Genomic DNA, 25361 nt, shown 5'->3' on the forward strand with positions numbered 1-25361 from the left:
GAAACAGTCCTGGAAGAGATGAACACATACTCAGCCTACCCTAGGGATTCGCATTTCACACCTGAGAGGATCCCTCCCCAGGCTGGGCAAGTTCCAAGGGGGTCCCGCTGAGTGTACAGAGTTCCTGGTGTCTAGTTGTAGTTCTGCCAGTCCCTAACTGAGTGTGATTTCATGGTAGTAAGGTTTTCATTGCTGAATTTCCTCACCTTTAAAATAGAGGGGGAGTTCCCTGTTGGCCTAGTTAGGATTCGGGGCTTTCACTCCTGCAGCCAGGGTTCAATCCCTGGTCAGGGAACTGAGATGCTGCAAGGCACATGGTGCAACCAAAATATTGGAAAAAATTAAATGGAGGTAATTTTTCATCAATATTGTTGCAAAACCAAGCAAACTATTGTATGTGAGGAAAATGTGTTACAAACTGCCCACAAATTGATCCCATATGTGGACAGCCCATTCTGACAATAAAACTGGGGCAGAGCATATGCTGCGGGTTTTCTTTGCCCCCACTCTCTCCATAGCAACCACCCTCCTGTTTTGCTTGCCAGTCTCAGATGTAGGGGAGAGAGATGAAAACTCAGAGGGCAAGTGACAAGACAGTCACACAGCCAAGAAAATGAGCTCTTGAAAATATCTAACTACCTGATGACCTGTCCTGCCAGTTTTTCCCAGCACAAACAGCCTCGTTTCTGCTCCTCACCCTGAACTAGTTTCACAGTGTATTGAAGGTCAGCAGCTACAGAAGCCCATCATGATTTAATTCTTGTAGAGGTAGATAGCAAGTGTCCATAGTGTGTGAAAGTGTTAGTTGGTCAGTCATATCTGACTCTGCAACCCCATGGACTGTAGCCCACCAGGCTCTTCTGTCCATGGGATTCTCCAGGCAAGAATACTGGAGTGGATTGCCATTTCCTCCTCCAGGGGATCTTTCCAACCCAGGGATCAGACCCAGGTCTTTCGCGCTGCAGGCAGATTCTTTATTATCTGAGCCACCAGGGAAGCAAGTGCCCATGATAAGTGCCAATTTGTAGTTGACAGTATCCTAGCTACTTGCTACCTGTGTGGCCTTGGGAAAGATAATATTCCCCCTAAGATCTCCCACAAAGTGTTAAGAAGTTACCAAGTTTACATAAGGCACTTAAAATGGTGCCTCCTGTATATATCAAGCACTTTGTGTTTGCTGCTGCTACAACCACTACCTTGTATTTAGTATATAAGCAACATGCAAGAATGTAATGAAATGTAATGGCTGAACTATCTCCTCGAAATGGTAATTCATTTCGGAGAATTCCCTGGTCATCCAGTGTAAGGCTGGGGCTTTCACTGCTCTGCCGAGCTTGGGGAACCAAGATCCCACAAGCCCTACCGCCCAGCCAGAGAAGGGAAAAAAAAGTTCATTTTGGAGAAAGGTTTTAAAAACAAACCTAAAACTCTACCATTGTCAGCTCTAAGAATATGGAGGCAAAATAAATGTTGGTGTAAATTTGGCTCTGACCTTTACCGTTCCAATTTCATTTATTTATTCATTACTCCCACGAAGCCCGCAGACATGGTCACGGATGTCTTGTAAAACCCATTCACAAGACCGTACACAGCAGTCTAGCCCTGGTGGACTCCTAACCCTCCTAACCCCGCTGCCTCGGATACCAAATCTTTCCCCACCCCTTTCCCGTTCGCCGCTTTCGAATGACGTCAGAAGCGGGCGCCGACCCCTAAGGAACAGGTGGCCGCCGGCGCCTGCGCTCTGTCCCAAGCTGCGGCCGGGAGCCTTTCACCGAGCGTGCTGGCCGAAGGGCGGTGGGGGTTTCCAGACCCACCGAGGCCAAGTCTGTAGCGTGAGGCCTCGAGCTGAAGACCATGAACCGCAGCCGCCAGGTGACGTGCGTGGCCTGGGTCCGCTGCGGCGTGGCCAAAGAGACGCCAGACAAGGTGAGGCCCGGTCGCTCCGAGGTATAGGGGGAGCGGCCTCTCTGCAGCATCCTGGGTCAGCGTCGCCTGGGAACCTGGACCCGGAACGCGCGGCCCCGGCGCCGCTGGCGGGGCTGACGGGGGGTGGGGCCGGCTGTGGCCTGTTTGTCGTGGTAGGGCCGTGGTTCCGAGGGTCTGGTACTCCTGGCCCAAGCGCCTCCTCGCCGTCCCTTACCCCCGAGCCCGACCCACCCCACCCTCGGCGATTCGCACGCCTGTGGACATCGTGGGCTGGAAGGAGGCGGGATGGTGCTTGCTGACAACGTCCAGCGAGACCTCTTGACGACGCCACATAGTTTGCCGTCACCCTAGCGCGTTTTCAGGCAAATCGGGAAAAGAGGGCACGTATGTGAAACTCCACTTTCCCCTCCTCCGCTCGGCGTTTAGAGGAATGAACTGGATGAAAACCGTGGTGTAGAAAAACTGGTGTGGAGACTACGGTGTCGTGAGCTCGAGAACTGAATTAGGAACTCTCGCAGTAGTGCAGATGAAATGTTGATGAGGCCGTGGGGGGCGGCGGGTAGAGGTAAACGGTGACACGTTATGAAGGGGAAAAGCCTACGGGAGAGACTGAGTCTGTAGCCGAGATTACCTACGTTATTCAACAGACATTTAACGAAGTGCTTTCTCTGTTCCCAGCGTTGTTCAGGGTCCTGGGATAGGCATGAACAAAACAGGAAAAGTCCCTGCCTTTATGGAGTTGACATGTGCATATATAATACTTTGTCAGTGATAAATGTTAATGAAAAAAACGGGCGGGGTAGTGTTTGTTTCAGGTTATTGAGCCAGTTCCACCAGGACATAGACTGTTTAATTCTCCAGTTTCGCCAGCATTTGGCACATGGTAGGCATTCATTGCGGCGCTAATGGTAAAAACCCACCTGCCAAAGCAGGAGACGTAAGAGAGGCGGGTTCTAGCCCTGGATGGGGAAGAATCCCCCTGGAGGGCATGGCAACCCACTCCAGTATTCTTGCCTAGAGAATCCCATGGACAGAGGAGCCTGGCAGAGGACAGTCCATCCGATTGCAGAGTTGGACACGACTGAACACGCATATAGAATAGGGACAGGAAATAATATATTAAAATTTATTGAAGAAAGCAAGAGTTGTTAAAAGGGCACCAGAGACTTGCAGATACTTGAGGACACTGATTTCCAAACATGTCCACACATTGAAACCACCTGGGGAGCTTCAAAAACTACCAGCTTCCAAGTATTGTGATTTATTTAGTTTGGAGTATAGTCTGAGATTTAAGAGTCTTTCAGGTGATTCTAATGTGAGACAGATTTGGGAACCGTTGCTTAAGAGTTTGTAGGAAGAAGAAATTGGATTTATTCTGCAAAGTCCCAGAAAGAAAAATTCAAACCAGTAAGAGAAATTAGAAATATAAGTATCTCCTAATTAAAATTTTAAGAACCTTTAGTTTTTGGAGTTATCCAATAGAATTTCTTTATTATTAAAGGCATTTTGGTACAGACTGGGTGATTGATTGGTTCATCATCTATCAAGAATGGATGGAACACAGTAATCAGGAGCTTACAGTTTGGCACTAAAGAGGATGACCAGTTTTGAACAGGATGTCCAAGTGGAGAGTCTTATAGACAGTCAGAAAAATGGACCTGCAGTGTACAGGGATAGAGAAAGGAAAGTTTGGAGTAGTCCATTCAGAGAGAACGAGCTTTGCAAGGTGGTGACAGCCCAGGGAGTGAGTACTTGGCAGTGACACCAGGGAACAGAGCAGGGCACGAAGGCAAGAGTGGTTTGTTCAGGAATATCCATGGGGCATTGGGGAGAAACGGCCAATGAGCGGAGGTAATCAGGAGAAAATGAGATGAGCTGTCATAGAAGGCAGCTTATACAAGTCCATCTTTTTTAAAAAAAAGTCTGGAGAGAACATGATTTTTTTTAACAGGGTGAGAAGGGATCTTAATTTATAAGGACATGTCAGAAGTCCATTTACATTAAATTTAGAGACTTTGGATTGATATTTGACTTTGGATGTCTCTTGCCTGATGTCTTTTATTATTATTATTATTATTTTTTTTTTTTTTACTTTACAATATTGTATTGGTTTTGCCATACATTAACATGAATCCACCACGGATGTACACATGTTCCCAATCCTGTACCCCCCTCCCACCTCCCTCCCCATATCATCTCTCTGGGTCATCCCAGTGCATCAGCCCCAAGCATCCTGTATCCTGCATCGAACTTAAAACCATGTTTTAGATTAGTTTGTAGTCTTTTTAATTCAGAGACTTTAAAATGGCTTCCTTAAATATATCATAATGAAATGCTTGCTCTCTTATAGGTAGAACTCAGTAAAGATGAAGTGAAACGTCTCATTGCTGAAGCAAAGGAAAAATTACAGTAAGTTTGGGGATGTTGATTCCTGTAGTCAAGTCTAGATGAACTGTAAATCCTAAATGATGATAACAGGGTGTTCTTATTATTGAACGGTGTCTTTTGGCTGATCTTTTTCTTTTTTCTCTGGCGTAGAGAAGAAGGTGGCAGTGATGAAGAGGAAACGGGCGATCCTTCAGAGGATGGCATGCAGAGTGCCCGAACCCAGGCCCGACCAAGGGAGCCCCTGGAGGATGGCGACCCAGAAGATGACAGGACGCTGGATGATGACGAGCTGGCCGAGTACAACTTAGATAAATATGACGAGGAAGGCGACCCAGGTTAGAATTTAGTCACTTATACTGGTTTTTAGTCCAAACTCAGTGCATTAGATCATGTTACTTGTTACAGGGTTCCAAAGCTTTACCCTGAAATCCCGTTGTCCTTATGTCAGTCAGATAATCTGGGTCAAGGCTCAAGGCAGACAGCATGTTTCCTAAACTGGTTTAAAAAAATCAGTTCAACCCGCTTATCTAAAACCTAAAATACAAAACAAAAAAAATTAGTTTTGTATATTTTATTGCAAGTAGTGGTTCATCTGTAATTCGTTTTTCTTTATCTGCAATAATGAGAGAGAAATTATTACCTCCATTTTACAGGAAAAAATACAGGCTTACAGAGATGAAATAACTTTACCAGTGTCACACAGCTGGTGAATAATAGAGCTGGATACTTTTTTTTCCACTGGACTCTGGGTTGCTTCCCTCCTGATAGGACAGAGCACCACTGAAGTACAGAGAAGGAAGAGCGAATCGGCCCAGAGAAAAGCCATGCAGACACTGCTTCCTAGTATGCTCCCACCCTGCCGAGTATGGGCTCTGTCGGCCTTTGTCCCATAGACATTCCCATCTGTTACCTGTCAGATGTTCAGGACCTAAGAGCCCTGCCCCCTTAAAGTAGCTTTTCCCGGAAATTGAGAGTATCCTCCTTCTCCTGAGTTTTATGTTACTCGGGGACTACTCCGTCACCTTTGTAGACATGCCATGAAAGAATGTCACTTTGAGGTAAATTTGGTGTAAAGGGTAGTATCTCCTTTTTCAGATTCACTGGGCAAGTTGGCCTGTCAGCAATTACGAGATATCTTGCAATAAAGAAACCCACTTAACTTTATGAGGCTCATCAGTTTACAATTTTCTTTGACCAGGCAACACTTAATGTGTTGATACCAGTGTTTTAGGGACCTGTTTATTTCTAGGTCTGTGAGGCCGCCTCACTGTAGCACTTTTGAATAATGATTACAAGCTGCAAGCTAGAGGATCTGAGTAGAGTTCTGATATTTTCTAAAAGGGAGTTTCTTGGTTTGAGTTGATTCTTGTATTGGAAGAGTGTATATTTCAAGACTATTAGATGTGCATTCCAGGGCCAAAAGTAAATGGCTTTTAAATTCCTATTTATTATTATCTACTATTTCCTTTCCCAATTATAAATGATTCAGAGTTAGTTATGAAATAGACAGTAGTATCTAAGTTTAAAGACGGGATGTGTGTGTATTTTACTCACTCAGTTGTGTCCAGCTCTTCGCAACCCCATGGACTGTAGCCTGCTTGACTCCTCTGTGCATGGAATTCTTCAGGGAAGAATACTGGAGTGGGTAGCCATTTCTGTCTCCAGGGGATCTTCCTGACCCAGGGATCAAACCCAGGTCTCCTGCATTGCAGGCAGATTCTTTACTGTCTGAGCCACCAGAGAAGCCCATGTCTTAGGAAAAATGCTTTAGTCAAAAGGACTGGCTTATTCATGTCATTGTATGAATTCTTATAGATGCTGAAACTCTTGGTGAATCTCTCTTGGGTCTTACAGTCTATGGGAGTAATGATCAAGATCCTTACGTCACTCTGAAAGACACGGTAAATACCTATGTGGTTTTTCTAATTATCCTCCTTAAGTGTTTGAAAAACCTTCCCAAATAGCTGATTCTAATCAATGACTTTTTCTGTCTCCACTTAGGAGCAATATGAACGTGAAGATTTCTTGATTAAGCCTAGTGACAATCTCATAGTTTGTGGTAGAGCTGAACAGGACCAGTGCAATTTAGAGGTGCATGGTAAGTGGAATACATCTCTTACTAAAAGGTTCTGTATTTAAGTGATATTAAAATAAACATTGTAGTAACTACTGTGGATTTCTAGGCACCAAGTCCTGTTGTATCTCATTTTAGTTGATTCTATTCATCTGTCTTAAAATTTTGAAGCTTAAAGAGATTATTAGGTTAATACCTTTTTTTATAGGAAACACAGTTACATAGTATGAAAATTAAATCCCTTGGGCTTAATGTTTATTGGCACCTTGTAGATTACTCATACTCTATTTATTAACTTGGATTTCTTTACAGCCTTTAAGTTTCCCTGTAGGAAGCCTATCATTTAGGCCATTTTTATCCCATGGCCCATTGTGATCTATTTATACAATCAGAAAGGCTTTAAATATCAATTATTTCAATGTGAAGTTATTCTTTTAATTATCTTTGAACTTTTTACATATTTTAAATGTAAACCATGTTGGTGGAATTTTTTAAAGACCAATTCCATTTTCAAAAAATTAGAACTATTACAGTTAGTCATCACTGATTTTTATACATTCTCATTTGAAAGTTTACTCTAGTCATTCCTTTGAATCTTGTGTGTTATCACACAGGAGCTGAGAAGTTGAAGTAAAGTAATTGTATTCCTGTTTCCTTCTAAGTTAAGTCATTAATGATATGTTTTATTTGGATTTGGTGTGAATCTCCAAGTTACGTGATGTCTCTCTGTTCAGGAATAATTTGAAAATTTCTCTCTAAATCTGAATAATAAAAAGACATGGTCAAAAGATTGTTTTAAGGCTTCATCATCATCTTTCTTTAAAATGTAAGCCGAGTACATTGGCCGTGGTTGAGATTCTTACAGGACCACAACCTGTTAATTTTGAACACACATTCTCATCATAAAGTGATGTGACAGAACATTACATGGAAGCTGCTAGTGCCAAGATCTGCCCCAAATACCATGGTCTGAAGAATTTTTTTTTAATCCTTAGCTCATCTTAAATTGCTTCTTTCTAGTAAAAAGCATATTAGGGGAGAATGTCTGGTTATGTAGGCTCTATGTTTATCAGTGTTTCATTATATAATTTTTAAGATTTCTTTTAATAATAAATAATAATTTAATAATAAATTATGATTTTAATAATAAATATTAAAGAAGCAATTTTTGATAAGCATTTAGACTTCTGAAACTAAGAGTTATTTCTCTCCAGTACTGATTTGTTCTGACTTATGACCAACTAGAGATTTAAAAGATAAAGTAGGATGCAGCACTTCTAATGGAGGCCTTGTGAGCGTTTTCTGTGGTTGGTGGTCCAGAAGATCAGACCGTTTTAGCCAGGGAACATGCAGATGGAGCATTCAGCCTGATGAAAATTCTCTTGTCAGTGTTTCTGTTCCCCTTTGGGGCTCCCCAGGTACTAGGAATATATTAGACGTGAAAACCTTTTGCCTGGCAGTACATACTTTGGAATTTCTTTAATGTCATCACTTTAAGTGTATTTAAATTTATGACTTTAAGCAAGTGACTGCCATAGGTTTAAAAGGGAGTCTCTCTTCTTTTGAGTGGGATATGATTTCTTATTTTGATGTAATAAAATCTCTTTTCCCAATCTTTTCAGTTTATAATCAAGAAGAAGATTCTTTTTATGTCCACCATGATATCCTGTTGTCTGCATACCCTTTGAGTGTGGAATGGCTAAATTTTGATCCTAGCCCAGATGACTCAACTGGTAATTAGAAAACTTAAAAGATTGCTCAGTGGTTCTACTCCTGTGTGTTTTTCCCAGCTACACATGTCATCTATTTTGTGGTTGATGTTTTATGAAGTTAGTTTTCAGACCACAGCCATTTAATTGTTTGGGGTCTGTATGTCTCCAGACTTTCAATGGACTCACTAGGCAGAAGGACAGGGCCTGATGAGGGCTCAGAACTGTGAGGAGGTCTCCTGAAAACCCAGTATAAACTGGCATGCTGTGTCCAGTGTCATCAGGTAGAGTTTAGTGCACGGACCTTTTCAGAAAACATCAAGTAGAACCAGAATGAGAGAGAATTGGGCTCTAAGCTTAGTCGCTTTGGCCATAGCTGCACACTGTTCATTGCCCCATCACACTTAATAATTAAGGTAAAAACTGTTAATACACCTCACGTCTTGTTTGCAAAGCTTGTTCACATTTATGATCTAGTAAAATCCTCATCCTCACCACAGCCATGAAGGTAGGAAGGGTCTGTCATTATATCAGTGAAGACCCTGGGACCAGGAGGAGCCCTTGTTACTCACACTGTGATCTGAGGACCAGCAGCACAGCATTACGGCCACCTGGGAGCCTGTTAGAAATGCAGTTTTAAGGCCCCACCCAGGACTTCTTGAAACAATCTGCATTTTAACAACATCCAGGTGATGCACAGGCACATGAGAGTTTGAGAAAACTTGCTCTAAGCCATGACTCAGTCAGTCTGCAGTGTAATGTATTTCATTATGTTATTTTTTAAATCACAAATGTATCATTTCCTCCTGTAGGAAATTACATTGCTGTGGGAAACATGACCCCTGTTATTGAGGTGTGGGACCTGGATATAGTGGACTCTCTAGAGCCAGTCTTCACACTTGGAAGTAAGCTGTCAAAAAAGAAGAAAAAGAAAGGAAAGAAGGTAAACAAGCTAATAGATATTTAAACTCTAATGGTAAATAGCAATAGCTTCGGGGGTGGTGGGAACTGGAGCTGAGAACGAACACTGTTTCAGTTAGATGGTTTTGGTGGAATAAGATAAAGTATTTACAAAGTTACTGTAGTTTCTAGTTTCAAAAAGCCCATCCAAGGGAAAATTGATTTCTGATTATATAAAACCTACACTGGCATGCATTGGAGAAGGAAATGGCAACTCACTCCAGTGTTCTTGCCTGGAGAATCCCAGGGACGGGGGAGCCTGGTAGGCTGCCGACTATGGGGTCGCACAGAGTTGGACACGACCGAAGCTACTTAGCAGCAGCAGCAGCACACTGGCACATTATTCATCCTTACACAAGACAAGTTACTTTTTTTTTTTTTTAATTTTAATTTTTATTTTACTTTACTGTATTGGTTTTGGCATACGTTGGCATGAATCCACCACGGGTGTACATGAGCTCCCAAACATGAACCCCCCGTCCCACATCATCCCTCCGGATCATCCCCGTGCACCAGCCCCAAGCATCCTGCATCGAACATAGACTGGCGATTCGTTTCTTACATGATAGTATACATGTTTCAATGCCATTCTCCCAAATCATCCCACCCTCTCCCTCTCCCTCAGAGTCCAAAAGTCCGCTCTATACATCTGTGTCTATTTTGCTGTCTCACATACAGGGTTATCATTACCATCCTTCTAAATTCCATATGTATGTGTTAGTATACTGTATTGGTGTTTTTCTTTCTGGCTTACTTCACTCTGTATAATCGGCTCCAGTTTCATCCATCTCATTAGAACTGATTCAAATGTATTCTTTTTAATAGCTGAGTAATACTCCATTGTGTATATGTACCACAGCTTTCTTATCCATTCATCTGCTGATGGACATCTAGGTTGTTTCCATGTCCTGGCTATTATAAACAGTGCTGCGATGAACATTGGGGTACATATGTCTCTTTCAATTCTGGTTTCCTTGGTGTGTATGCCCAGCAGTGGGATTGCTGGGTCATAAGGCAGTTCTATTTGCAATTTTTCAAGGAATCTCCACACTGTTCTCCATAGTGGCTGTACTAGTTTGCATTCCCACCAACAGTGTAAGAGGGTTCCCTTTTCTCCATACCCTCTCCAGCATTTGTTGCTTGCAGACTTTTGGATCGCAGCCTTTGATCCTTCTTTGTGTATAGTAGCTATTCACACTAATATGCTATTTTTTAACTTTAAAAATGTTTCTCTTTATCCTTGAGTATGTTGAATTCTAAATATCTTTGTATTCCTATAGCTTCTAAAATTGTTACATTTTTGGTGAGGGAGAGAGATGGGTTGGGGGTTGATTTATAGAATTATAACAGATTAAGAACTACTATAGTTTCTTCCCTGTAAAGAACATTTATCATATCTCTGAAGTAAGAGGGAGACAAGGTGTTTCTTTCCCTAGATTTTGGAGCAAGTTTATCTAAGATCAGAATAATCTTAAGGTTTTAAAGAATCTTTCAAATTAAGAAACCAGTTTTATTGGGGGTATGCTTTAATACCAAAAGTAATTAAACAATTATTACAGAATTCCTCAGCAGATGGGCATACAGATGCTGTCCTTGACCTTTCTTGGAATAAGCTGGTCAGGTAAGAAGAAGTACTATTTGAAGGCTTGCTAAAGACTGTAACCACTGTGGTTTTGCCTCACGTCTTCATTTAATCTCTCTACATTGTGTTTCACATCTTTGGGCCCTTGTTTTCTTTTCTTTCCCTGCAGTATACATTGCTGGAAGGCAGGAATGCTGCTGTCTGTGTCCTTGCAACCCCCACCTCACCTGCTGTCTCTTCACTTAGCAGATGCTCATTACATGGTTGGGGACCAAGTGCCCTTCTTCCAGCACTGCTGGGAAGAACAGCAAGTACTGCGGTTGCAGTGCCAGTGGTGTAGAATTGTTACTGCTTGGAAGACATCTTTCTCACTTCATTTAGTTTTGACATCTTGTCCACATGTTATTTTTTTGTAAAATACCATTTTAACCATGTTTTGGAGAAGGCAGTGGCACTCCGCTCCAGTACTCTTGCCTGGAGAACCCCATGGATGGAGGAGCCTGGTAGGCTGCAGTCCATGGGGTCGCAAAGAGTCGGACACGACTGAGTGACTTCACTTTCACTTTTCTCTTTGGTGTACAGTTTTCCTGTACATCTCGCACATTGTTGTGCAACCGTTACCACTATTCAACTCCAGAAGTTTTTTTGCTTCCAAAACTGAAACTATATGCTCAATAAATAGGAACTCCCCATTTCCCGCCCACCCATGCCTTAGTAACCACCATTCTACTTTCTATCTCTCTGAGTCGACTCCTCCAGGCACCTCTTATAAGTGAAATCATATAGTATTTGTCTTCTTGTGACTGGCTTATTTCACTTAGAAAAGGTTCATCCATGTTGTAGCATTTAGCAGGATCTCCTTCCTTTTTAAGACCAAACGGTACTCCATTGTACATATATGCCATATTTTGTTTATCCATCTGTTATGGGCTGTTTCCACGTCTTGGGCTCTTGTGAATAATGCTGGTGTTATTCATATGCATATAATAACATAAGTTTACATATATCTGTTGGAGTCCCTCCTTTGAGTTCTTTTGAATATACAGCTAAAATTAAAATCGCTGGAGCTAATGGTATTTCTATGTTTAACTTCTTGAAAAGCCACCATACTGATTTCTACAGCAGTTGCACCGTTTACCTTCCAACCAGCAGTACATGAGCGTTCCAGTTTCTCCACATCCTTTTGAACACTTGATACTTGCTGTTTTCATTATTGTTGTCTTTGTAGTAGCCATCCTGACTGGTGTGAAGTGGTATCTCGTTGTAGCTTTGAGTTGCATTTCCCTAATGACTAGTGATGTCAATCATCTTTTCAAGTACTTGTTGGCCATTTGTATACCTTCTTTGGGAAAATGTCCAAATCCTTCTGTCCATTTTTTAGTTGTTTGGTTTTGCTGTTATAAATGAATGAAATATGGTTTCCTTGGTGGCTCAGACAGTAAGGAATCTGCCTGCAATGCAGGAGACCCAGATTCGAACACTAAGTTGGGAGGATCCCTTTTGCTGTTAAGTTGTAGGAGTTCTTTGTATATTCTGAAAATCAATCTCTCATGACATTTGTGACTCGCCAATATTTTTGCCCATTCAGTGGATGGACTTTAACTCTGCTGAAGTGCCCTTCAAAGCACAGAAGTTTTCCATTTTGACGCGGTGCAGCTCAGTCTCACTTTTGCTGCCTGTGCTATTAGTGTAACAGCAAAGAAACCGTTGGCAAGTCCACTGTCACGAAGATTTTCCCCTTAAAGTCTTAGTTTCAGCTCTCAGGTTTAAGTCTTTGATATATTTTGAGTTAATTTTTGTATACTCTGTAAGAGTTCAACTTAATTCTTTTGGATGTAATCCATGTATTTTTTTATACTTATTACCTCAAAAGGGCCATTTTCCTAATAGAGCAGATGGTTTGAGGGGCTACTGAGGCAAGGAAGGTAAATACAAATTACTTAGAGGGAAGAACAAACTTGAATACCCAAGACAGCTTTTTTAAAAGCATTTCTGTTACACTGGACACTTCATAATTTGAGCATTCTAAGGAAGATCCCAGAGTGCTAGCTTACTGAAGGATATCCTGTCTTCTCATTTGTATTTGGACCTCTACAGAGTTATAATTGTTTGGTGAAATGGACTTGAGAATGTTGTTTAGGTTAGTATTTCCCAAACTTAGCTGCAAATCAGAACCTCTGGGTAACCTGTCAGTATATTGAAAATCTTGGTTTCTTTTGTTAAATTTACTCCTATGTGTTTTATTTTTTGGTAGGGTTATAAGCGGAATTCTTCCATGTAACGGTCTTGATATTTAAAAGATTACCCGATTTGTTTCCTCCCTTTCTCAGAAATGTGCTGGCCAGTGCATCAGCTGATAACACTGTTATTCTGTGGGATATGTCCTTGGGGAAGCCAGCAGCTAGCCTTGCCGTACACACAGACAAGGTATGGTGATTTTGTGGATAAAGGGGATTCTAAAAAAGCTGGGACATGTATTAAGTACCACAAATAATCCCAAACATTTATATATGACTTTTTGTGAATTACAAAGTGCTTTGACATGCTAGCCCACTGGATCTTCAGAGAGCTCTTTGCAATAGTTATAACTATTATCCTCTTGAGCTTTGCAAAAATAGGTTCAGAAAGGTAAAGTGACTAGAAACATTAGTGCTTTGCAACATTTTTACAGAGGCTTCTAGAAAGGGTGAAGGGTTTCAGTCATGTAATGGGGTTAAAGAATTGTAACAGATGGTACTGCAGAACCCAGGAATCTAATGTGCTAATGCATGTTGTGAAACTTTCAGAACGTGTGACCACTCCCCTGTTTCTTCGGACTATACTTTAACGTCTGAGGGACATATGTATTCTGCCTGGCACAATTTGGGGAATGCTGCATTGGGTCTTTTAAGTATCAGCCTTTATTTAGAAGTATGTTTTGTCCTTTTAATTATGTAATACATTTATGCTTCTTCATAGAATACATTTCAAAGGAAAGAATTTGTAGGAACACTGCTAAGTTGATTCCCATCACGTATTAGGCAGTTTTACCAAAACCAAACAAACATTTATCTATTAATTTATGTTTCTTCCTCTTAGGTCCAGACTCTCCAGTTTCATCCATTTGAAGCACAGACTCTGATTTCTGGATCATATGATAAGTAAGAAAGCATTTTAGGAATTAATTGTTGTCTTTTTTTTTTTTTCCCTCTTGAACTAATTCAGAAAGTATCACTGAGTGTTCAGATAGAATTTATTACTGTGGCTTTTATGTGTTTAAATCTTCAGTAGTACTCATTTGTCCTTTCAGCTTGATCCTCTCAGTCTGCAAGGGAATATGGTTCTGTTGTAATTCCCTACTACTTCAATTTTTAAAGGGTGTGTGAGTTGAACATTGCTCTGAAGCAAGCCATCCCAAAATTCAGTGTCTTAAGCGATGAATATTTGCTTCTTGACCTCTGCAAGGTTGAGCTAATCGAGGGTAGATTCAACTGATAGCTCTACTAATCTCGACTTGTTTAGGCCCAGAGACTCTCCTGTTTTACATCCTTTTAAAACTAGCAGGCTAGTCCACGTATGTTGCCACAGCATGGTCAGGAGTACAAGCAGGGACACCAAGGCCTCTTAGACATGGGCTCAGACCTACTACATATCTGGCTTCCTGCAAGCCGAAACAGACATCACATGGAGTAGAAAACGAACTCTGCCTTTAGGGGAGGAACTCCTAGATTACTGAGAGAGGGCATGGATGTGGGGAGAGATGAAGAACTGGGACCACTGCAGTCCATCACAGGGGGTTTCCAAATCATGTGTGTGCTCTTTAGAGACTGGAGATGGGAGAGGTAGCTAGTAAAACCAGAAAGTAAGTTGCAGTCTTTTATTTTGTATCCGTATCCTTTTGTAGTTGGGATTCATGCAAAACTACACACTACTATTCATCTGTTCCCCCAACACAGTAACCTGCTTGTAGAGAGTAAATGCGGCTGAGACGTGTTACCTGGCTTCCCTGATAGCTCCGCCCACAATGCAGGAAACCCTGGTTTGATTCCTAGGTCGGGAAGATCCACTGGAAAAGGGATAAGCTACCCACTCCAGTATTCTTGGGCTTCCCTTGTGGCTCAGCTGGTAAAGAATCTGCCTACAATGCGAGAGCCTGGGGTTCGACCCCTGAGTTGGGAAGATCCCATGGAGAAGGGAAAAGCTACCTAGTTCAGTATTCTGGCCTAGAGAATTCCATGGACAGTACAGTCTATGGGGTCGCGAAGAGTTGGACACGACTGAGCAACTTTCACTTCACTTCATTCATCTGTTCCACCAACACGGTAACCTGCTTGTAAAAAGTAAATATGGCTAAGACTGGCTCTGAGCAGTATTGGGGAATGACAAATTAGAAATTGTCCTGTTCTTTGGGAAATAGGGACGATTCATCTTGGAAGTAGAGGATTCAATCTGGGGGAGATCAAGGCCACTGTGACATCTGGAGCCACCAGTGTCTTCAAGTGACAGGACCAGAGTTCACCAATTAGTAAAAATCGATTCATCTGTTCTTTTAGAACCTTAAAATAGGCTGTAAATAACTGGATCTTGATTTCATGGTGGTGGTTACTGAACTCCTAACTTTGCCTGAACACGCCCAGGTCCGTGGCTCTGTATGACTGTCGGAGTCCGGAGGAGAGCCACCGAATGTGGCGTTTCAGTGGGCAGATCGAGAGAGTGACTTGGAATCACTTTTCACCTTGTCATTTTTTGGTAAGAATATGCATATTACTGTTAATAGATTATTAATCACTTATTTTCTCTACTTCCATTGTAGAAAAGCTTTTTCTATATCAACAGTGTGCAGTATTTGCATTTGGGGTTTTTTTTTTTTTTTTAAATATCTCTTTAACAAGAGAACAATGAATTCACCACACACAAAAAATGGTAAACATGTAAATAATTTTGCTAATTTCCAACTGTTCCAAAGCATGCCACATTTTGTAGTTGTAATAATTAGTTGATCATTGTAAAATTATTTGTAATACTGAGCATGACAAATACTGAGCAGGCACACATATTTTCTAGGTTATTTGCTAACATGGTTATCAGTACTAAAATCGCAGAAATTCATTTTGTTTCCAATGATTAAATCAGTTCAAGAAAATTCTCCTTTAGTTAAATATTACTACTTATATGGAGCTCCAGTGATGCTAATGCTAGCATGTTTAATTAATATAGCACTTAATATACCTTCTCCGGTGGTCCAGACAGTAAAGAATTTGCCTGCAGTATAGGAAACCCAGGTTCGATCCCTGAGTTGGGAAGATCCCATGGAGAAGGAAATGGCAACCCACTCCAGCATTCTTGCCTGGAGAATTCCATGGACAGAGAAGCCTGGTGGGCTATAGTCCGTAGGGTCACAAAGAGTCAGAAACGACTGAGTGACTTAACACTTACTTACTAAGGTACCACTATTTCCCAGATGGGAAGAAAGTTTATGATCATTTTATGAATACCCATAATATCTGCAGGAGAACAGTTTTCCATGTTGCATCCAAAGATACCACTGATATTTCAGTTCATGGAAAAAGAAAATCCTAGCTTTTATCCAGAAAAGAAGGTATCATGTATTTCCTAATTTTCCTAAAGCAAATATCTAGTGCTTTGTAAATGAGGGACAGAATTCTTTGGGAAAAAAAAAAGCTTTTTTTGAATATGTGAAGTTTCGTCAAGGTTCCTGCAATTGTGACTCTGGGGGCATATCATCTCAACCCTGTGCAGAGAGGCATGCAGTTCCCAGCCTGAACCACCTCAAGCCAGATTCCACTTTGCAGTTCTCTCAAGTGAAGTCCCAGTTCTATCTGAAAGCTGGCTCTCAGCAGGCAGGCGCACACATTTCCTAGGCAGTGTGCTGCCACATGGTTATCAGTCCTAAAATTACAAATATCTAAGGAAATAAAAAGTAATCAAGATAAAATGGTGTACCTCCTTCCGTCAAGTCTCAAAAGATGAAATGCCCCTCCCTTTCCTTTTTCGTGCCCATCATAGCCCCACCTATAAAACTGCATCAGCTGTCCCTTTTTTTGCCACTCTTTCCTGACTCTTGCCCTTGGCCTGTACATAGGCTCAAGTCTCTGTCTCCCTTCAGTGACCAGGTCTGCCTCTTAATCCCTTCGAAGTTCTCTCTTCCTTTCTTGAAAGTGGAACTGTAATCTGCCTTTCAGTCCTTTTCTGATTAAATCTCTTTGCCAAAATACTGACAGTGTTGTTACTTTATTTAGAAGCCCTGCTTCCTGGGGTTGTTATTTTCTCCTCCCTCTTTGATTCTGGCTTCTGTGAGCTCCTCCTCAGCCTTTACCTTAAGTGGTGTGCTCTCCAGGTCTCTGTCCTTACACGGTGCTCTAAATTCTGCACTCACAGAGCAAATCCCTTCTCTTCTCATGGATGTAACTTCTACCTCTGTGCCACCATATTTCTGACCCCAGTCTGTATCAGCTACCATTGCTTCATACTCATATCCAACTGCCTAGTAGACATGTCAGCTGAACTAGTCCTTGTAAGAGCCAACTCAGCTTACCACAAGTGAATTCTTTATGTCCAAATTTTTAATAAGTGTCTCAGGTATGTAAGATCCATAGATGATTTTCACAAGGATTTATACTATTTACCCATTGCTAAATTTTATTGTCACGTAACATTGCTGTGCTCTCTTACTCTTTCCAGGCCAGTACAGATGACGGCTTTGTATATAATTTGGATGCACGTTCAGATAAGCCAATTTTTACACTTAACGCACACAATGATGAAATTTCTGGTGAGCAAGAATATGGTTTCGTTCATTTCTATTAACCTATGATGAAGTAAATTTATTTCAAAGTGAAAGTCCCTGAACAAGTCTTATCTTTCTCTAGGTCTTGATCTAAGCAGTCAAATCAAGGGCTGTCTTGTGACTGCATCAGCAGACAAGTACGTGAAGATCTGGGACATTTTAGGAGACAGGCCAAGTCTGGTTCACTCTCGGGATATGAAAATGGTAAGAATACTCGTGGGCATCTTGGTTCTTTCTGTTTCTGATCTATTGTTTTTTTCCAGGAACCCCTGCACAAAAGAATACGGATTTGCTGGGAAGTTAATTTGGGGCTTAGTCAAATTCTGGGTTTTCTTATTTAGGGCAGTTTGGGGAGACATCAGTGACTATCTGATTCCTTTTCCAACTTTCATGATTAACAATTGCTTGTGGAAAACCAAGACGAGGAGGTGGTCTTCTAGGACAGAAGTGGAATGGCTACAATTTTTTTTTACAATTTTACATTGGAATATGGTTGATGAACAATGTTGTTTCAGGTGTCAGCAAAGTGATTCAGTTATACTTACACATGTATCTATTCTTTTTCAAGTTATTTTCCCATTAAGATTGTTACATAATATTAAGCTGACTTCCCTGTGCGTTACAGTAGGTCCTTGTTGGTTATCCGTTTTAAATACAGCAGTGTGCTCGTCACTTCCTAACTCCCACCCCCACCCCCATTCCCTGCTGGTAACTGTATGCTCCAGTTTTTTAACCTTAAAATCAAGCCCATCTCTGAAAATCTCATGATTTTGTGTACCTTTTGTGTACCACAGCTGTTGAGGTCAGTTTATCACCTACATCTTTGTAAAACTATTTAGTAGTTCTTACTATACTGAAATTACTACATAGTAGCAAAAGTTTTAGAAATGATTAGAATTCAATAATTCATCAAATATTTATTGAGCATATAGTGTATACCAGGCATTATAAAAATTCAGCTGTAGACATAGAACACTATACAGCTGTTTAAAACCGTATACATGAATATTTGTATTTTTAAATGTGGGTAGGCAGTTGTATAGAGCATTTTTTCCAAGTATTTATCTTAATTGGAGGATAATTACTTTACAATATTGTGATGGTTTTTGCCATATATCAATATGAATTGGCCATAGGTATACATGCCCCCCCATCCTGAACGTCCCTCCCCACCCTACAGAGCAGTTTTTATAGTATTATCCGACGCATAAATACTTAAGTGTTGAATGCACATATGTAAATCTAGAAGACCCTATCCCAAAACATGAACAGCTGATTATTTCAGAGTTATTTTTATACTTCTTGTTTATATTTTCTATGATGCATGTAGGCTTCCCTCATAGCTCAGTTGGGAAAGAATCTGCTTGCAATGCAGGAGACCCCAGTTCAATTCCTGGGTCAGGAAGATCCCCTGGAGAAGGGATAGGCTAGCCACTCCAGTATTCTTGGGCTTCCCTTGTGGCTCAGCTGATAAAAAATCTGCCTGCAATGCAGGAGACCTGGGTTCAATCCCTGAGTTGGGAAGATCCCTGGAGAAGGGAAAGGCTATGATGCATGTGTTATCTAGTAATACAGTTAAAAAACATAAACTTTTAAATGATTGAACTATAGCATTATAACTTAAAAAGGAGAATTAGTTTCTGGGAGTATTAAGCAGATTAGATATACTAGGAAATCCCTATTAGATGATAATAGCGATGTGAGCCTGAGTGGTCAGAACTGCACCCATTCTCACAGAGATAATCCCGCCAACTTGACTGTGAAGTACCTTTACAGGAGCCCGGAAGGAGATTCCGGTGGGTTGGTTTTCAGTGACATTCAATCGTAGGGTCTTGTAGACAGCAGTAGGGAATCGAGATTAGCGCTTTCTGGGAAGATTGAAATCACTGACTTTGTATTCTCTTCTCAGGGAGTTCTCTTCTGTTCTTCCTGTTGCCCTGATTTGCCATTTATTTATGCTTTTGGAGGTCAGAAGGAAGGGCTTCGGGTCTGGGATATAAGCACAGTCTCTTCAGGTAAGAATCTTAATTTCCTGCTTTTTCTGGATAAGGTCTGTAAGAGCTAACACAGAATGTGTGGCTTGAATACGTCAAGGGAGATGGCAAAGGTAGATCCCATGTTCATCCTCCAGCACAGTTAGCTGAGGAAACAGACAGATCAAATTGTAATTTGGAAATGTTCATATTCACAATAAGTTTGTCTTCATACTTTAATTTTAAAATATCTATGACAAAATTTGAATTTTAAAAGTGAAAGATTTTATGGGAAAGCTGGAAGGGTATATAGCATGATCTCCCCTCCCACATTCCCCAAATCCAGCTTTCCTGAAGGGGCCAGGTTCCCTTCTATTACTTTCATGTAATTAGGAATGCTGTAGCTCCACTCTGATTCCTGAATCTTCAATTCCCTGAAGAAAACAAGTCCTAAATCCAAAACAGTTCTGTTGTGGCCATGATACAGAGAAAGATGAAGGCAAGAAATCATCAGAAGTAAGTATAATAAGGCAAGGACAGAGTCACTGTCATGAGGGATTGGACGTTTGTTATCAAGGTGGATTCAATAAATCTGGGACAAGGCAAAGAAAGTAAAGTACAAAAAAAAGTAGACCAGTATAAAACAGTTAACCTCATTCAGAACATTATTTTAGACTTTGAGTTGGTTACTTTCCAATTTATAAAGTGCTAAACATGTTTTTCAAAACAAAGTCTCCCACCACAGGGTAGAGAACCTCATTGTTTATTTCTGCATTTTAGTCTCTTTTTTTATATTTTAGGTTCTCAATTTTCTGATCTGGTAGTTGCTTAACCATTTATTTTATGTTTTAGTAAATGAAGCATTTGGAAGACGAGAGAGGCTTGTTCTCGGCAATGCAAGAACTTCGTCTATTAGTGGCCCCTTTGGGAACAGGAGCTCAGAAACACCAATGGAGTCTTAATGACGATCGTACAGTTTCCTGTTTTATTTAGCCTCAGTTTCCAAAAGCTGGCCTAAAGATGCTCCCTGTGTAGCTGCAGCCATCAAAATGACTGAACCAAAACTGCCTGACATTCCTCCTTGCAGCTACGGTGGCAGCACAAACAGGGCTGGTCTTTGTGCTTAGCTTTCAAGTGTGTGGTATACAGGGCTCCACTTGCATTCTTGAAAGGAATAATAAAAAGGTTTTTAGAAATTCATTCCTTAAATGTGCCATCTGTCACAGGTAGTCTAGGATGTAAAATAAGTAGTACTTCATGGAATTTTAAAAGGAGAAAATCCTGTCCTTGGGAAGGTGGTGATTAGGCCAAGAATCCAGAGTAGACCATGAACAGAGGTAGATCCATGGGGGACTCCACTTTTCCTGACCAACTGCTCTCTGGTTAGTGCTGCTCATCCATAAGTGGCATGCCTTTTCTGTCCACAGCATGGTATTCAGGATTACCAAACAAAAGAGATAAAGGGTTCAGTCCACAAGTGGATGTAACATTTGTAAATAAAGCAAATGGTAAGAGACTCATTGGACCAAATGGACTCAGATAATACATAGAATATTCCATCCAAAAGCAACAGAACACAGATCATATGATGTTACACCACAAAAACAAGTTTTAATAAATTTAAAATCTTATAAAACATTTAAATCAGTTACAAGAAAAAAATTGGAAAATTTTACAAATGTGGAGATTAAACAACTAATGTGTCAGAAATAGAGCAATGAAAATGAAAATACAACATAATTTATGGGCTATAGCAAGAGTAGTTAAGGAAAGTTCCTAGCAGTGAGTGCCTACAATCAAGAAAACAGATTTCAAACAACCTCACTTTACATCTCAAGGAACTAGAAATAAAAAGTTCAAACTTAGTAAAAGGAAGGGAAAAGGTCAGCATGGGAAACGGAATAGAGACCAAAAAGACAATAGGAAAAATAGAAAAGAATGAAACCAAGAGCTGTTTTCTTGGAAGGGTAAAACTGACCAACCTTTAGCTTGAATCAGTAAGGAAAAAAGAGATAAGGACTTAGAACTGAAAGGGAAAATGTTACATACCTTGATACCCCAGAAATACACAGGATAATAAGAGACTTCTGTGAGCAACTGTATACCAACAAATACCAAGACTGAATCATGAAGAAACAGAAAATCTGAACATACCAATTACTAGGAAGAATGCTGAATCACTAATCAAAAACCTCCCACCGAAGTCCAGGACCAAGTGGCTTCACTGGTGAATTATGTATACTAAACAAGTTAAATTTTAAACCAATCCTCAAACTTCCATAAAATATAAGAAAAGGGAATACTTCCAAACTTATTTTAGAAGGCCAGCATTACCCTGATACCAAAACCAGGTAAGGATGCCACAAGAAAATTAAGGCTAATATTAATATCCCTTATGAATACAGACACAAAAAATCTACAAAGTATTAGCAAACTGAATTCAACAACACATTAAAAGGATTATACTCCGTGGTTAAAGATTTATTTCAGGGATGCAGGAGTGGTTCAACATCCGCAAACCAACCAATGACACCCCATCAATTAATATGAGACCACATTAACAAAGTCATAGGATCATTGCAATAGATGTACAAAAAAAACCAAACACATACCTGACAATTCAACATCCATTTATGATAAAAAACAAAGTGGGTACAAAGGGAATGTACCTCAACATAAAGGCCATATGTGACAAGCCCACAGCTAACATTCAATGGTGGAAAGTTGAAAGCTTTTCCTTGAAGATCCGGAAAAAGACAAGGGTGCCCTCAACTTACCACTTTTATTCACTGCAGTATGGGAACCCTTAGCCAGAGCAGGAAAAATAAAAAGCATCCAAATCAGAAAGTGGTAAAATTATCACTGTTTACAGATGACATGTATAGAAAACCCTAAAGACACTAAAAAAAACAGAACTAATAAATTCAGAAAAGTTGCAGGATACAAAATCAATACACAGAAGTCTGTTGCAGTTCTATACACCAGTAACTATCAGAAAAAGAAATTAAGGCAATCCCATTCACAATTGCATTAAAAAGAATAAACTACCTAAGAATAAATTCAACCAAGGAGGTAAAAAAATCTATACATTTAAAACTAAGACACTGAGGAAAGAAACCAAAGACACAAATAAGTGGAAAGATATTCAGTGCTCATGGGTTAGATGAATACTACTGAAATGCATAAACTAACCAGAGCAGTCTACATCTTCAGTGCAACCCTTATTAAAATTCAAATGGCATTTTTCATGAAAATTGAATAAATAATCCTGAAATTTGTGGGGAACCAGAAAAGATGCTAAATAGTCAAATCTTGAGAAAGAAAAAAGCTAAAGGCACATGCTTCTTGATTTCAAACTATATTACAAAGCTATAGTAATCAAAATACTGGCATAAAAATATACATAGCCCAATGGAATAGAATAGCCCAGAAATAAACCCACATGTGGTTAATTTACAAAAAGCAAGAACATACAGTGGGAAAGGGCAATCTCTTCAATAAAAGTTGTTGGGAAACTGGACCACTGTCTTACTGGACTACTGGACTATACACAAAAATTAAAATTAACTCAAAGACCTGACCAGCAGACCTGAGACCATAAAACTCTCAGTTCAGTCACTCAGTCATGTCCGACTCTTTGTGACACCATGGACTGCAGCACACCAGGCTTCCCTGTCCATCACCAGCTACTGGAGCTTGCTCAAACTCCTGTCCATCGAGTTGGTGATGCCACCAAACCAACTCATCCTCTGTTATCCCCTTCTCCTCCCACCTTCAACTTTTCCCAGCATCTGGTCTTTTCAAATGATTCAGTTCTTCCCATCAGGTGGCCAATTGGAGCTTCAGCTTCAGTCCTTCCAATGAATATTCAGGACTGATTTCCTTTAGGATGGACTGGTTGGATCTCCCTGCAGTCTAAGGGACTCTCAAGAGTCTTCTCCAGCACCACAGTTCAAAGCATCCGTTCTTCGGCGCTCAGTTTTCTTTATAATACAACTCTCGTATCCATACATGACTACTGGAGACATATGCACTAATTTGCTTGACATTGGTTAAAAAGGCAAGAGGAACAAAAGTAAAATAAATATGTTGAACTACATCAAACTAAAAAGCACCTACGCAGCAAACGAAACCAAACAATGAAAAGGCACTCTACGGAATGGGAGAAAATATTTGCAATTATATATTTGATAAGGAGTTAAGATCCAGAATATATCAAAAACTTGTATACAACTCGAGCAAAAACAATCCAGTTTAAAAATGGACAGAGGATCTGAATAGATAGTTTTCCAAAGACATACAGAAGCCACAGGTACATGAAAAGAAACAACATTACTAATCATCCAGTAAGTGCAAATCAAAACTACAATCGTATACCACCTCATACCTGTTGGAATGACTATTAATCAAAACAAATAATTAGTTTTGGCAAAGAATCTGGGGGGAAAGGAGTGTAAATGGACACAACTACTACAGAAAATGGATGGAGGTGCAGCTACTCAGAAAATTAAAAATGGTGCTAATGTATGATCCAGGAATTCTACATCTATGTATTCAATTGAAGAAGATGAAAACACTTAACTCGAACAGATACATGTAACACCGATGTTCACTGCAGTGATACTTACAATAGCCAAGACACAGAAACAAGTTATGGATGAAAGAATAAGTAAAATGTATACACACAAACACACACACAGAAAAACAGTCATAAAAAAAGAAGGAAATCCTGCCGTTCGTGACATCAATGTACCTTGAGGGCATTATGTTAAGTGAAGTAAGTCAGAGAAAGACAAATATTGAACCGTATAATTTCACTTCTATGTGGAATCTAAAAAAAAATACCAAAACACTACCACTCAAGCTCATCGCTACAGATTAGAAACTGGTTGTTGCCAGAGATGGGGGGAGTGGGTGAAATGGGTAAAGTGGATCAAAAGGTATAAATTTCCAGTTATAAAATTAAGTTCTGGGGATGTAATAGACAGCTTGGTGACAAGTTAATAACACTGTTACATATTTGACAGTTGCAAGAGTAAATTTTTAAAGTTCTCATCATAAAAATTGTGTTGAATAATGTTAACTAGGACTTACTGTGGTGATAATTTCACAATATATGCAAAATTAATCATTATGTTGTACATCTGAAACTAATGTTATGTCAATAAAAAAAGGGAAAGAATGTAAACCAGTAAGGATGTGCACCCTCAAGGCAATGCCAAAGAATGCTCAAACTACAGCACAACGGCACTCATCTCACATACTAGTAAAGTAATGCTCGAAATTCTCTAAGCCAGGTTTCAACAATACATGAACCGTGAACTTCCTGATGTTCAAGCTGGTTTTAGAAAAGGCAGAGGAACCAGAGATCAAATTGCCAACATCAACTGGATCATGGAAAAAGCAAGAGTTCCAGAAAAACATGTATTTCTGCTTTATTGACTATGCCAAAGCCTTTGACCGTGTGGATCACAATAAACTGTGGAAAATTCTGAGAGAGATGGGAATACCAGACCACCTGACCTGCCTCTTGAGAAATCTGTATGCAGGTCAGGAAGCAACAGTTAGAACTGGACATGGAACAACAGACTGGTTCCAAATAGGAAAAGGAGTACGTCAAGGCTATATATTGTCATCCTGCTTATTTAACTTCTATGCAGAGTACATCATGAGAAACACTGGGCTGGAAGAAGCACAAGCTGGAATCAAGATTGCTGGGAGAAATACCAATAACCTCAGATATGCAGATGACACCACCCTTACGGCAGAAAGTGAAGAGGAACTAAAAAGCCTCTTGGTGAAAGTGAAAGAGGAGAGTGAAAAAGTTGGCTTAAAGCTCAACATTCAGAAAACGAAGATCATGGCATCTGGTCCCATCACTTCATGGGAAATAGATGGGAAATGGTGGAAACAGTGTCAGACTTTATTTTGGGAGGGCTCCAAAATCACTGCAGATGGTGAC

General features: G+C 40.3%; 2 protein-coding genes across 5 annotated transcripts in view; one reads left to right on the forward strand and one right to left on the reverse strand.

Annotated features, from left to right (window-relative positions):
- The first annotated feature begins 1691 nt into the window (after nt 1-1691).
- PWP1 (PWP1 homolog, endonuclein) lies at nt 1692-20599 on the forward strand. Of its 2 annotated transcripts, XM_004006703.4 has the most exons (15): nt 1692-1926; nt 4277-4335; nt 4465-4649; nt 6130-6215; nt 6316-6412; nt 8011-8121; nt 8910-9040; nt 10617-10678; nt 12970-13066; nt 13718-13779; nt 15256-15367; nt 17321-17411; nt 17509-17630; nt 19336-19441; nt 20252-20599. In XM_004006703.4, exons 1-15 carry the CDS (start codon nt 1855-1857, stop codon nt 20359-20361), a joined length of 1503 nt encoding a protein of 500 aa, XP_004006752.2. In that variant the 5' UTR covers nt 1692-1854; the 3' UTR covers nt 20362-20599. The 2 variants fall into 2 exon arrangements, with proteins under 2 accessions (XP_004006752.2, XP_060269149.1); XM_060413166.1 differs by having other exon boundaries at nt 17509-20599.
- Nucleotides 18329-25361, reverse strand: part of PRDM4 (PR/SET domain 4) — a 46907-nt gene continuing 39874 nt past the window's right edge. For all 3 annotated transcript variants that reach the window (XM_060413165.1, XM_060413164.1, XM_042247179.2), the window contains one exon: nt 18329-19566. In XM_060413165.1, the coding sequence (XP_060269148.1) occupies nt 19563-19566 (4 nt within the window). In that variant the 3' untranslated portion in view covers nt 18329-19562. The remainder of the gene's footprint in view (nt 19567-25361) is intronic.

Source organism: Ovis aries, chromosome 3 (genome assembly GCF_016772045.2).
Source record: "Ovis aries strain OAR_USU_Benz2616 breed Rambouillet chromosome 3, ARS-UI_Ramb_v3.0, whole genome shotgun sequence".
NCBI lineage: Eukaryota > Metazoa > Chordata > Mammalia > Artiodactyla > Bovidae > Ovis > Ovis aries.